We start from the raw sequence: 15,039 nt of genomic DNA, 5'->3' as shown, positions 1-15,039 counted from the left end.
CGGAATCTCTACGTTCCCAGGGTACAGTGGCTACTGTGAGGTTTTTCAGCAATGCCTTAATTTAGTCACAACAGAATCATTAATATTTCACTTTAATAAAAAATGCATAATATTTCAAAATATTCTTGAATTATTCCAGCTTGAAAAATGAAAATGACCTTTAAATCTATACAGGGCAGTTCCTTTGGGCACTTTTAATGCAATAATTTATTAAGTTCCTATATTCATCACGTGTGCACAAATACCATGTAAATATTACAGCTGTACTCCATGACAAAACAAGCATAATGCAGACATAGAATTATACAGAGAACTGACAAACGGGGAAGAAGGGAGATCTAGTATTTTCTGTACAAAAAAATATGCAGCTTTTTGATAATTTGTAAAAATGCGTAACTTTTGGCATTTCAGAGAAGAACACTGTATAAAAATAAATATTCTATGTACAGTAACACACACAGGCCAGTCCAGGGTTAGAATCATCACTGCAAAAGAAAACACAAACGGGTGTTAGTGACAATTCACTAACAATTGTTAGTGACAGCTCAGCCAGGGGGAAGGACCAGTTCATGGGATGGAAGGACAGTGGGACAGCGTTAGGGAAGCTGGCTCTGGGGTCTCCAGGAGGAAAAGAAAAGGTGCTGGATCTCAGCAGAGATCCTTTTCACCTCCCTGGGCAGTGAGGATGGGAGGGTCGATCCGGGCTGACTCTCTACGTCCGCTTTCTTCCTACCACTGTGGCTTGAGTACTTGGCATTAATGCACACAGCAGGTACTGAAGGCGGGCTAGACCCTGAGGAGTGGCAGAGGGGTCTACGGGAACCTCAAAAGGGGACTCCTGAGGCAGCTGAACCATCAGACATAAAGGGAGAGCGGAGGGGACAGGTACTTACACCCGCCTTTCAGTGCTAGCCCAGAATCGATCGAATGAGCCCGTTCCCTCGGAGCAGGGTCTGCCCCAAGGCCAGCACTGCAGCCCAGCTGCCAGGCCACCCCTCAGCGGGAGCACTGGAGGGTCTGGTCTGGTGCCGAGAGCCCGGCGGGGGTGTGCAGGGGCACCGAGCCGTGGCTCATTCGCTCTGCTGAAAGCAAGCCGTGAACCTCTGCCCCGCTCCCACCAGCCTCCCGTGGCACCCAGGTTACCTGGGGTATGCCAGCTCCCAGCCTCTGGTGACAGAGCTGACTAGGTGGAAAGCTAATCTTTATGCAAGTGTTAGAGCACTTCAAGGCCAGGCAGCTCAAAGGCCACAAATACAATTCTCTCCTTTTTAGCCCATAAAGCTAAACAGCAATACATAAATGTCCTAGTTTCGGTGCGATAGAGTTAATTTTCTTCCTAGTAGCTGGTATACTGTTATGTTTTGGATTTAGTAATGTCCATAACACACTGATGTTTTCAGTTGTTGCTAAGTAATGTTTAGACTAAGTCAAGGATTTTTCAGCTTCTCATGCCCAGCCAGCAAGAAGGCTGGAGGGGCACAAAAAGTTGGGAGGGGACACAGCCAGGAGAGCTGACCCAAACTGGCCAAAGGGGTATTCCATACCATGTGACATCATGCCCAGTATATAAACTGGGGGCAGTTGGCCTGGGGGGATCACTGCTCACAGACTAACTGGGCATCGGTCGGCAAGTGGTGAGCAATTGCATTGTGCATCACTTGTTTGTTCCAATCCTTTTTTTATTATTATTGTCATTTTATTATCATTATTAGTTTCTTCCTTTCTGTCCTACTAAACTGTTCTTATCTCAACCCAGAAGTTTTACTTTTTCCCCCCCGATTTTCTCCCCCATCCCACTGGGTGGGAGGGAAGTGAATGAGCGGCTGCATGGTGCTTAGTTGCTGGCTGGGGTTAAACCATGACAACAAACAAGGCAGAGTCTTGCTTGCTGCTTTTCAGGGGTACAGCCCTGGAAATCCCATGCATGCCTCCACACCGCTTTTGCTCTTAGCCAGACTCATTGAAAAACACGAGCAGGACCTGTAGCATTGCCAGCTCAGCACAGTCACAACTTTCCAGGATTATTTTACCTTATTCCAGCAGCCTTGAACTGGAAGGCCGTCTTCCCCCTGCAAAAAAGACGGATGAAATAGCAGTTCAGGACACAGAAAATAGTGCAGCGATCGAGGAAAGAAGGAGTGGGTTAACTACTACAGCTGCAACAAACAGTCTGAAACAGGGCTGGAGGAATAGTCTGAAAGATATTCCTCACCCCTTTGGAGTGACCCAGACTTCTGGCTGACATAACCAGTGTAGCTTGAAGCAAGGGCTGGGGCTGAAGAGGGGGGTTGCCTGCAGGCTATGCAAGGAACTTATGTACAGGAGGTCCGTAGGCTTGTTCTCATTCTTCGCTGAGGAAGGTGTTTAGTCAGGCTTCCCTGAAGGAAGGGGGGAACACAGGAGGTCCCATTCAGCCAGAAAAATACTGCAGGAAGTTGGCAGTGGAAAGCGCTAGACGGCTGCTCTGTGTCCTCAGGCTTGACTCTGTAACGCTGTGGTTATAAGCAAACCCCAGAGGCAGCACTAACCTTGGGTCCTGAAGAGGGTCTGGAAAAAACCTCCACTTCCTTTCTGCCCTGTTTGTTAAAGGGTTTGCTTTATTGTGTGAGAGGTTGCCTAGCTGTCCCCTCTTGCCTCCAAGAAGATCCAGCTCCAGGGAAATTAGGAAGGCAAACAGCTGGGCAGACCCTGTGCTGCTTGAGGATGCCTCGGCTGACTCCCTGAGAGGGGGCTTTTGCCTCAATAAAGTCAGTGAGATTTCTGCAAAAGTCCCCTGGCACTTCTGCAGCCCCAAAGTCTTGTGCTACACATCCCAAGGTGGGCGTGTGATTTTTTTTTTTAATGTTGAAGAAGGTTGGATACTTCAAGGGCTGAGACCATATGGTTGGGAAATGCTTTTGTGAATTACTGCCATTAATTTCATCTCAGTGCAGCCCTATTTGATGTGAGAAAACAGGAAATCATGTCAATGATAAGGTGCTCTTGAGCAGGACATAAAGTCAGATGTAAGGAGATACACCTCTGACATGAGAAGTCAAATACTTCTGCTGTGTGTGCGTGTCAGGTTCGTGGGTTCAGGGGGTGATATTGTACAATGCACGATGCAGGCACATTTCTTCATTCAAATGACTCAGTTCTCACTTCTTCAAGTACTGCGTGAGAAATCTGCAGTGCATATCATCCCATTTGAGAAGGGGAAAGGAAAAAAAACCAAACAGAAAAGCAAATGCATAGTAGTATATTGAGAAATAAACTATTTAAAGGAGATGCACTTTCAAGGGACTGATGAAATGAACGTTGCCATGATGCTACAACCATATTGCTTTTTGATTGCATTTTTTAGACTGTGGTCTCCTTGTGATACTTCCTCCCCCTCCCTCCCACTATGTGGAAATACTGAGTTACGGGTTAATGACTGGGTAAATTGTGGCGTTCCCATTGGTACACTGGTGGTGGTAGGAATGACTGGTGTAGTGCATTGCAGGAGGAGTTGGGAAGTTAGGTGTATGAAGGAATGGAAGGCCAGAGAGTTATAGCTTAGGGATCAAAGGAAGACCAGGGTCACAAGGAAGTGTTTGTTGCAGGCGAATTTGCTGAGAACGGAAATGCGACATGCTTATTAGTACCACGTATCTCCTTCCACATATCTCAGATTTGTAAAGCATTAGTTCATGGCCTCTGTAAGTTACACACATGGATGTGTCAGCTGGATGCTAAGCTTTTAACCTAGTTGGATCAAAAACCATGCTTATTCACGTTCCCAAGCTAGCCTGCATGCCAGCACACTATATATAAAAAAATAATGGCATCTGTATTTCACCAGATTTTCTGGCAAGTTTCCCTTAACAAAAATAGGTATGGGAAGAAGTGTACGTTCTAACATGGCTATGCAGGCTGAATCCTAACTGACAGCAGAGACAAAAAAAGAAAGGTAGTCTACCAGGACACTGGTAGTGCCTGGTAATTAAGTGCCTGGTAATCCTCATGCCTGTGTAATTAGGTGCCTTATTCAAGCCAAAACTTATTCCATAAAAACCTGGCTATTATCAGTGGGAGGCGAAACACATGGCTCAGTGTTTTTTCTCCTTTGTGGACTGTTCTGGCCAGGTATTATTCCACCTGTGGGACTGGCAGAAGAGTTTCTGTCTGTTACCAAGAATTTACAGAGCAGCAACTGAGACTTTGCAAGTGGTCACCATTATAGTCATTGCCCCAAAGAGACAATGGCAGCGCAGAAAGGAGGGAATGCTGGAAGGAAGACTAGTGTTAGCTCTTCACAAAGGTCAAATAACAAAGGCTTTTAATGGCAATTTCAGGGCTAGTTTCCTCAGGAAACTAAGAAAACCTTCCCAACTAAATCTGGCTTTTTTCTTTGGGACACATTTTTCCAGCTAGTTGAACTAACTGATACTCCATCCCTTGTAAATGGCATCAAACACCTTTAAGTGAGCAATAAAGCTTGGAATAACCATCCTCAAGCAAACCTAGTCATGCCAAATGGGGGCTGGAAGGGCAGGGGAGTACAAGTTTCAGTGTATTATGGAACTGTCTAGACTGCTGTAGGGAGCAAAAACCTCACCTGAATGCTGCATTTCTAGAAAATCTCAGAGTAAGTTAATAGCTTGGTGATGTTTAATGGCACACTTAGAAATCAGTTGAGGTAAAGTGTTCCTGAACACCTTTGTCCTACAATAGTTGGGTTAGATGAGGCACTAATACAATAATCATCCTTTAATGCTTGAATAAGATGGGTATCAGGAAACAGGCAATTCCAAATTCAAGTTTCTTGGATTCTACGGGTACCATTTTGACTTCTGGGGAGACTCACAAATAGGAATTGTCTAGCAGGAATTGAGGGAGATAAGTGTCCAGTTAATGTGTTTCACATGGGCTTGTTAACAGGATAACTATTTTTTTCAGTCATCTTAATGTATAGGGTGACTGAGGTAATACCGAGCGGTGTCAGGCTGTGCTAGCCACATACAAGCACTTAAAAATGGAGTTAATGAAGGACATGAGCATTGCAGCTCCTTGCTAGAAAGCCAAGCCAGTGTGGAGGCAGGTCTTCATACGTTAGTCTACTGAAAGTTCTCAAAGTGAAGGCAAAGGAAGAATTGAAGCAGTTGTAAATAAATTCGCATCGCCGCTACATTTTTCCTCGTGCCACAAAGTAATGCTGACAGCAGCTGTGAATCATAGCACGAAAGGAAGGGCCTGTTTCTGACAACAGCAGCACGAGGAAGGTAGGATGGAGATAGGTCAGGAAGGAATTGCCAGGTGTTTCTAGGGCATGCAGCTATTCGGAGGTATCAGAAAATAACCACCAAGATGCAAAAAGCAAACTAGCATGCAGGAAAGGGAAGGTACGCCATACCAATGGGCATGGGGCATCCAGGCCGTCCAGCCCAGGTAACCCCGGCTCACCCTTCTCGCCTTTAAAACCTCGGAGACCCTGTTTATGAAATCAACCACTATCGTTATTTCAGTTAATGCCAGACACCTCCATGTCACGGGAGGAGAGGCTGAGTCCCCCACTGGGACTGTCGCAGGGCACTCTGCTGCATACCCAGAATACAGATGGCCCGTGTTTTCAGGTTTAGTTTTGTCTGCGTAATCAGTAGTCACAGTTTCCTTTCTGGTTTTCTATAATCTACAAGTCAGGAGGTACTTCTCCGAGTTAAATCTGAGAGGATGAGAATGGTGTTTCCTCCATTCTGAAATCATCCATTCTTCCTATCCTCACTAGGAAACCCAGCAGCTGGATTTCTAGATGCATGATCCACAAGTACTCCTGGGATTTATGGCAGTATTACAGATTTTTGGCAGTGTTCGCTGCAGCGTATGAGTTTAGATGAAAAATGTATACATATTCCTATATTTATTCATTTGTCTAGACTTACAGACAATATATTTTGACAGAAACATATCCCATTTAAAATGACTGAGATTTGTTTTCCCTCTGGGTAATGCAGCTTGAGTGCCCTGTGTCGCTCTCAGGTGATCACATCAGCTGGCCGTTATTCCAAGGCAAGAAAAACAGCATTCAGGTTTTGCCATTACGTAGACATGATGACATTAAACATTTCCAGAGAAGAGCCATAACTAGCAGCAAAGGAGACACAGGGCTCTATCCACAAAGGAGAAAGCCCTGGGCTCCCAGCACATGGGGTCATCCCCACGTACCCCAAACCTTTGTGAGTTCCGGAAGAGGAAGGAATATAACCATGGTCACGCAACAGTCTGATTGCTCAAAGGATCAGTGGTTCCCCACTGAAGAAAGCAGCTTTGCCATAGACTGCAGTGGGAACCAGGCTAGGCCTTATCTGAGTGTTGTACTTTTGCAAGACCATTATTTATGTTATGATTTCCTTCTTTCTTCCCAATCAACAAATCTTAAAACAATACATTTGATGTGAACAGAACATACCAACGGACAGGGTGCATCTAATCCAGGCGCTCCTTGGTCTCCCTTATCCCCTTTAGACCCTCTAGAGCCTTTCTTGCCCCTCTCCCCCTGTAAATAATAGTTTAGTCCAAGAAAAAAAGAATACACAAAAGCTTTAGGATCATCCATTTCAAACAAATGTCAGTGATAGTTTAAAAAAGGATAAACATTTAGGAAACATTTTAAAAGAAGAGAAATCTCTCTTTGAGATGTTAAGTGAAAAACAACATATGGAGCTACTAACCATTACTTAGCTGCATAAACACATCGGCCATTGCTAAAATCCCACACTGACAGATGTAAGGGCTCTGCATCAAAGGGATTACAAGTGCCTCTGAGCTTTCTGGACAGGCCTATAGTCAGCCAGTGGAGCACTACTCCTCCTCCGTCAGTACCATCATTAGGAGTCTACTTCTCTGGGCTTCCTATACATTCAGTAGAGTATACATTCAGAGAGAGAGGCACCTTCTGAGAACCGGCTGACCCTAGACTCCCAGGATGGGAAAACACCCCTGTGGCCAGCAGCATGCCACCTCATCTCAATCTCCAGGTGCCTGGGAGGGTCCCTCCTCTGCCACAGGAGCTCTGGGGTAGCATCTAGATGCCTAGTGCCTGAGATGACAAGACCTGCAGCAGACCCCAAGCAGGCTCTCCTGCTGTAGCAGGAAGGCATTTCTGGCCCAGACTCCCTGTGTTGATTGTACTCTTCTCACCCCTCTGAATTCTCAGAAGAAATTCTCACGCATGGGAGTGTTTTTAGAAGCTTTCCCTTGAACTGCTTAATGAACACTGTGTTTGCCACCAGGGGTTGCTAGCTTTTCCTTAAAAGCTGGGGGGGGGGGGGGGGCGGGGGGGGTGTTGTTCCTTTTAGGGTGTAAAATTACTTCCATATCCAAGAACAGCAAAGCTTTAACTAGAACAAGTGTGCTTGCCTGAGCCTAAAGTGGTTTGTGCACTGGGGTGCATCAACATTGCTAAATAGAAAAGGGCCAGAGACTGAAGTACTCGGACCAGACAGCGTGCAGAGCCTGGTTGTCCTTTGGGATGCTCTGGGTAGTGCTCCCCCCAAAATACCTGTTAGACAAGGGACTAGTCCTAAGCAGCACGGCCACAGGGCAGCGACCTGTCCCTGGCCCTCTTATTTAGCAGCACCAACATACCCCAGGAAGGTACGATTCTTACAGTGGTTTGATATTACAGTATCTCCACAGGCTCCAGGTTGAGTTACACCAGAGCCGGGGCAGCAGGGGGACACAATTAAAAAAATCATAACCAAAGAGGAGGCATGCTCTTTTATGGAGGGGCAGCATTCGGTCAATGAAAGCCAGCTGCAAAAGGGGCTGAGGGAATGCTCAGATGCCCTGTTGCCCCTTGGCAACATCCCACCTGTAGCAGGTCAGCCAGGGCAGGGTATAGCATGGGTATTTGCCAGTTATATCTATACCAAATCTTTCTGTATAACAGAGGAAATTCTCAAAGCTGCTGAGCATAAAACAGGGGAAGGGGCTGCTGCACAGGGAATTGAATATAGGGTCCTTGTGGGGAGGGTTAAAGCAATTAAGGGATAAAATCAGACAACACAGGTTGCTGTTTCTTCTTTTAAAAAAAAAAAAAAAAAGTGTTAAACCCAAAGCTGGCAAGAGAAATGGATGGGAGAGGAGAGGCAATGAGGATAAGTCACCCAGAACCAAGCACTGGAACAGAGAGGATAATCCAGGAAAATGTGGCATGGGTTGCTCTGGAGGAAGGAGGAAGGAACCAGGAAGAAAGGCAGAAGAGGAGGAAGGGATAAAGGGGACAAAGGTGGACCTGTAGGAGCGAGGAAGACGCACATACACACAAGAAAAAAAAACCACAGGCATTAAAATAACAGTGAAGATATCAGCTTCATAGCACAAGTTCAGGGTTTGCACTTTTTCAGCTGGGTTACTTGAAAGGCCATCTGTTCCCATTGCTATCTAGTGCCACAATACTGTCTCTGCCTGTCCCCAGGCCCACCTATGCTGATCTCCCACTCCAAACAAAGGGCAGCAGGAGCGTTTCTGGGATTTAAAAAGCACTGCTCGGCCTAAAGTAACAGAGGATTTTGGCAAACTATTTGGGAGCTTAACAAAGGGGATCCTCGTTTTTAATGTGCTCAACACTGAAAACCTTCATATTAAAGTGCCATTGCATACTGCTGCTGCCTAAATGAAAAAGAAGCATTTCAAATGAACACATCTCCCACTTCCAAAGAGGTGGGTGTTGTATCCCAGCCCCCTGTGGAACAGGTAAGAAGTGGAGTGTTGCCTTCTCTTTTTGATTTCACAGCTTTCTTCTTGTTCATTTTGAAGTCTCCTGGCTGAAGTGCCATAGTTTTGCCAGCACTTGGGAGAGACTATCCCGCACTTCTGAGGAGGTTCTGACACAGAAGCTGTGTGTCCCACTGCAGGGGAGACCTAGCACTCAGCTGGGGATACTGGGCTGCAGAGCAAACACTGGGGAACCGCCACTGTGTCCAGTTCTGCTAAACGGTACTTGTCAGATGTCTCTAGTGACTTCAAAGGGATGGAGGCATTCAGACAAAACAGCTGTATAGAGGGGACTCACCAAAACTGTGCTGTTTAACTCCTGTAAGTAGTAGTGACCTGTTCACAATTTTTGAAGAGGGGCAGGAGTGAGGGGAAGCCCCTGTATAAAGACTCAGTGGGAAAAGTGGTATTTTCTAAGATCCCACCTGCAAAGATACTGCACTTGCCCATTTACAGTCTCAAGTTTTCTCACACTTTTTCATTTCAGAATAATGGTTGCAGCGAGGCAAAGTGCATGCATGCTTCAAGGGGCCAGCAAAACTTCCCCCTCATGCTTTCCAGCTCATCCTCTACAAGGAGGTGCCGTTTCTCCCAGTTTTCATTTGCTTTTATGCAAGAGCTCAGAGAAATCCTATCTACAGGTAATGAAAGATGCTTCTTTTAAATAAAATACCCAGTTTAAAAAACAACTGAAAAAGTCTAGGAATTCTGTTAAAGTTATTTTTTGTTTAGAAGCCACACAAACAAAACAAAACACATCCTAATGAAGAGGAAGTTAAGAAGCAAAGCCAGAAATGCAATGATTAAAAAAGGGGAGAACTTTGGAGCTTCCATGAAACTTTGACTTTTCTCCCCTAGTTTAAGATGCCAATTGGCTACTGCTTTCCAAAACTGCCCATTCTGTGCAGACTAAGGTCAGAAATATATTGCAGATAAAGGACAGAGAACACTCACCATGTATCAAAAGCAAATTCATATAATAAAATCACCACACGGGCACATGCACTATAAAACTTTACATTTTCAGATAAACTTAGGTGATACCAGTCTCTTAGGAGGAGAAGGTGTATGTGTGAGTACATGCATAAAGACATACATGTGTGTACTATATTGAACTACTTGACATATTTATACAATTGTAATCTTACAAAGACTCTAATCCAGAAGTCATTTATATTTCTAAATATAAATGATACTCAACTATATCTCTCAACTGTTTTTATGAAAAAGATTTAGAGCCTTAACAGGCAAGAAATTCCTTACGTTGTGGACAACCTGATGAAAAAGCAAGGAGCTTCTCAACATACGCTTTTTAGTAATGTTTATCTTTCTATAACACAGGTGGTATGACAGAAAAGCAGCCATTCACGTTATTGGTTTTGACCCAACTCTTCACCATCACATCCATTCAGGACAATGCCTGAGGAGACTTCATGTCTGATTCTTTAAGGTAGGCCAATTTAATTTATCTTTTCCAAATTTCCATCTTCCAAATTCTCTAGAGGATCATTTGCTAGAGGGCAACTTTCCTTTTCACGCCTCAGGGGGAATTTAAAAGTAACGTAGTAAGATTTGCTGGCTTCACCTCAGTTAATTCTCATGGGAATCCCTACACACATCAGTAAATAGATAAGCAGGATTTCCTAAAGTATGCCACGTTGGCCAAAGTCTACTACACGTAAAGTCCCGTGCTTCGGTGAGAACAGGGCTATGACAACAATGAACACACTAGAAAATCCCTCCTATAGCTTTCAGATAGATGTACCACAATGTCGCAGGTGATTATACGAGCTACAGGTATCACCTTCTAAAATACAAGTTTGTAAAGTTACTTATATGAAGGTCTAGCAGACAGAATTACATGCTAGCTACTTGAGGTTGCTCAGGAGTTAACCGGTCTATCACTGTGTGAAGATGTTAGTAACTAAATACAAGAAGTTTGCCTGGTAACTTACCCGGATTCCTTTGTCACCAGGTAGACCTTGTAAACCCTGAAATACATCAACACAAAAAGAAAGATTTTAAAACAAGTAGGTCCCATTGTGGTCCCGCTTAAAAAGAAGAATGTGTGCCCAGGAGTTTGTTTTTTCCATTTGTAACAATTGCTCGATGGTAAAAAAAATAACTAACTTTTCCAGCAGACAACCTCCTCTTCACCTCCATTAGACCATCCAGGTTGTAACACCACTACTACTGCTCCAAGGGTTCTTCAGATAAAAACCAAACTGGTTTAGAGAACGCAGTCCTTGAAAAAAGCAGCAAGCTTCCTTTTTTGGTTAAACAACAAAGCAGCTCCATGATTACATAAAACTGGCGTTCCGACACTGGCCCTACTTTGCAAAAAGTAATCCCAAACAGTGGAAGTAACCTCGCTGAAGACAGCATTTGTCACTGCAATGACAAGACAGGGCCCTCTCAGACAGGTGGAAGGCAGGCACCCAAGCTGTGGAAAGGTAAACAGAGCAGATGTGCTCAAAAGCAGCATTTTGGACTAAGATACGTATCCTGGGAGTGCCATGCAGCTTCTTTTGGTAGTTCAAGGACCAAGGTAAATTAAGTTTCCCTTCAGCTTCATCCAGCTCATTCTGAATCATTGCTCTGAAGTTATCAAGCTCTTTCTGTTGCTCCCATAGTGTACATAAGTGTGTAACTTCGGTTCTTTAACACCTAACCTAGCTGAAATTGCAAATGCTGTATTACAGCAGCATCTTAAGCTATCAGCCAGGAAACAAGCACTGTAGATAACAAATCCCTAGTACTCCCATACTTACAGGAAGCCCTGCTGGCCCCATTGGTCCTACAACTCCAGGATCTCCTTTACTGCCCTGAAATGGAGACAAAAGAGTAGAAATTGTTACATTCCTATTCAGTATAAACAGGCAGCACAGCAGTGGCTACAGCAACACTATAGAAGAAAAGTAAAGGACACATTTCAAAGCACCTAAAAACCCCAAGGATGAGATACTCAGAAATCAGAGGCCCAGCTGAGGGTCTTATATGCACAAAGAGAGAGCAGTTCCAGCTCTAGAAAAACCTAGAGCTTTTCTATCCCAGAAAGCTGTGGTGGCTTCAAAGAAGTTACAGAGCATTGGTCAGTTCTGAAGCAAACTCACCCTTTCTCCTTTTGGTCCTGCTGGTCCCGAAACCCCAATTGGTCCTGGAGTACCCTATAGTTGTAGGAAGGAAAACACATCAGGACATTTTCCCTCTAGGGCCTCGTTAAAGCCAGGAGACACTGCTGCTCCTTTAGGAAAAAGCACAGCTGGGAAGGACAGTCTGGTGAAGGAAGGCATCTAGCACCACTACAGCTTTCAGTGTTGGTGGCGATGGATTTGAAGTAGTTGTTACAGGCAATTTGAAGAACATGGGAACTGCTACATTAGATCACACCAGCACCATTTTACAGAGCCTTATTTTTAATTTTGAAGCTATCTCTTGACAATTGTTACAGCAGGCATTTCTACCAGTTCCACAGGAGGGAATTTTTTCTCTCTAGTTTATATCAGACAAGGCTGAAAGCTGTAGCAGAATAAAGGCCATTTAGATGATAAGCAATTTTCTTTTCTTTTTCTTTATTTCCTTATTTTCTTTCCCCCTGCCCAGAGTCAGTTGAGTTGAGCAAAAATGAAAGAGTTTGGTTACTCGGTGGCAGGCAGCCGGTCAGTCATGCAAGTTGAAAGACACCATGCTGCAGAGATGAATGCAGATGCATACATACACAGATGCAAACTAAGAGGGGTATCATTCAGTCCCAGTCCCTCTGTTCCCTTTTTGCTATTTATGTCGCTCCACCAGGCTCTCAGTCATGCTAACAGGAAAACCCAGGCTTTTTGCTAACCCTTTGACACAGGGGCCATCTCCCACCAGCATACCAAACTCGCTTCCCAGTGCTGCTGAGACTTGCTTGGGCTTTGGGAAATTAACCCGATCAAAGTTGATCTTTCATGTGGGCAATACAGCAGTTAGGCAATAGTCTTCTGGCTAAGAAATCGGGCACTTTCAACTCTGTATAGAGTCCTTGAACTTGTTGTGGAGTATTCCCTGCTGGAGGGTGTCTTGCAACTCTCCCAGACCATATTCTGCAGTCTAGATAAAATACAGCCTTCAAATTTGCAGTGTGTAGTACACCCACATAACTACATCGTATAGATAGGCGGTCACCTTCCTAACCCTACATCACCACATACTTTTAGATTGGCAAGAACTCTGCTAACCATTTAGGTATTGATCTACAATTCCTTCACACAGCCTTGATAAAGGGATACTTTTGAGGCCCATTACCTGCGTTCTAGGAAGAACAAAGGAGGAAGCATCCGGAACAGGGAAATCTTTTTCTAACAGCCTTAAGGACAATGGCCTTGCACCTTTTTCATATGAGCTCACAATCCTTAGTCACTAAAGTAACCCCTCTGATGTGAGCAGGATGACTCATGTGGATCAGGAGAGCTTTTCAGACAAGTTAAGATCTGCAGAATATAAGTGGAGAAGTAGTCCATGCAGCGCACAACTTAAACGCAGTGAAGGAAGTGAGAAAAATCAGGCTCTCCTTAGATTCATGCACAGGAGTTCACATCATGGAAATCTTAATTGCCTGCACATATGCATCATTTTAAGATCATTTAGTGCCATGAAATACATTGAGATCTCACCTGCACATTTGTAAAATTAAATCTACAATTTCCCAAAACAAGCGAGTGTATAAGCTGCCATTCAGATTCTGTTCAGAAGTTCTAGAGCAGCTGAATAATTTCCAGTTACACCGAGGAGGAGAAATTGCTTTTTCTTTTTAAATAGCCAAATGGATTGTGCATGGGTGATGTGTGACCTCCCAAGAGGGATTAAAAATATTTGGCCCTTATTTAACAGCTGCTACCCAAGAATAGCAGAATGGTTTGCAGAACAAGGTTAGCATTACTTGTCTCATTCTGAATTTCACAAACTGAGATGCTTAGGCACAAGGAGTTTATTTCCTTCACATCTCACAGTGAGTTAGCAACAAGAGGTGGGAATCTTGCACCCTCCTGCTCCACTGTCAGATGTTGCTACCTCTCAGAGGTACATACTAGACTGGAACACACCCCACCACCCCCACCCTCAGGTAGCTGGGACTAAGGAAAGCACGTGTGGAGTTGCTGAAGTTGCATGGCATTCTGCTGCTGAGCGGTGAAGGGCTAGTCCTGCTTGCAGAAGGTCTTTTAGATGCAACTTCTCCTCATGGCGAGATGCTTACCAGGCTATGGAGAGATACCTGTAAGCATACCTGCAACCCATGGCAATGCAGCCTTAAGTGCCGTGTGCGAAAACAACGCACAAAGCTTTTTGCTCACAGGACAAAACACACCGGCATTATTATGCCTAAGACAAAACGGAAGAGCTACTGCCGTGAAAAGGCGGCAAGCAAGGCTACCATGCAGAACGACAGGATGGAGACCCCTCATAATAAAGAGGACAGGAGAACAGAGCATCATAGAACCATGCAGAGGTTTCATTCGTCTTATTATTGAGATAAAGTAGAACAAGTAGGCTGTGATCCCAGGATCCAGACAGACTCGAAGCATCAAAAAAGACAAGCGTGTAACATCACTTCTCAGTCTAAGTTTAACCCCCCTCCCAAGCCTGCTTTGGAGAAAAGACAGTTATTCCTGGTGTAAACAAGACTCTGGTGGAAGAGACGAGACAAATCACGATACTGGGGAGGAGGAACGTAGGGTAATGGAGAAATGGAACTCACCGGTGGTCCAGGCCTGCCGTCTAAACCTGAAGCACCCTGAACAGACGGGGGAGGGTTAACAAAAACAAGGCAAGAGGAGAGGGGAGGAGGGTGAGGGGGAAAGGAGAGGGGAGGGGAGAGGTGAGTGAAGCAGTGACTTGAGACAAACATATGCTTGCAATAAACAAAAATTAAGATCTCAAGGACAGGTGATGGTACTTACAAGCAAACCAACAAAAACATAGAAACACTGAATACATATAATGTTGACCTGCAACTTTCAGATCCCATTAAGAATGCAAATTTCCCATTCTCAGTGCCACCGAGAAAACCCCTGAGGAAGCAGCTGTTCTGTGACAGGTGATGAAAAGGACAATGTGACAGTGGAGTTGAGACCTGCATTGCCTTTGTGGCAGGCTGGGCCACACAGAGGAGACACAAGGCTCAGAGGCCTGTGGTCACAGAGGCATTTATAAGCAGTGCAGAGCCATCAACCATTCAAGTTCCCACCAGGAAACCCAGGTCTTGTAGGTGCACGCTTAGTCAGCTGCAGGCTTGCTCCACTCTACATCCAGTTGTTTGGAGGCTTATAA

At 44.7% G+C, this 15,039-nt stretch overlaps 1 protein-coding gene across 1 annotated transcript in view; it reads right to left on the bottom strand.

Annotated features, from left to right (window-relative positions):
• Positions 1-3,991: 3,991 nt before the first annotated feature.
• COL13A1 (collagen type XIII alpha 1 chain) overlaps positions 3,992-15,039 on the bottom strand; it is a 58,139-nt gene continuing 47,091 nt past the window's right edge. The window contains exons 31-34 of the mRNA XM_052799415.1: positions 11,850-11,903; positions 11,508-11,561; positions 10,692-10,727; positions 3,992-5,452 (exon numbers count right to left, since the gene is read on the bottom strand). Coding sequence (XP_052655375.1) covers positions 5,297-5,452; positions 10,692-10,727; positions 11,508-11,561; positions 11,850-11,903 — 300 coding nt within the window. The 3' untranslated portion in view covers positions 3,992-5,296. The remainder of the gene's footprint in view (positions 5,453-10,691; positions 10,728-11,507; positions 11,562-11,849; positions 11,904-15,039) is intronic.

The sequence above is a fragment of the Harpia harpyja genome, chromosome 10, assembly GCF_026419915.1.
Source record: "Harpia harpyja isolate bHarHar1 chromosome 10, bHarHar1 primary haplotype, whole genome shotgun sequence".
In the NCBI taxonomy this organism is placed as follows: Eukaryota; Metazoa; Chordata; class Aves; order Accipitriformes; family Accipitridae; genus Harpia; species Harpia harpyja.
Note: the sequence above shows the minus strand (reverse complement) of the source record. Positions and strands in the feature narration are given on the sequence as shown.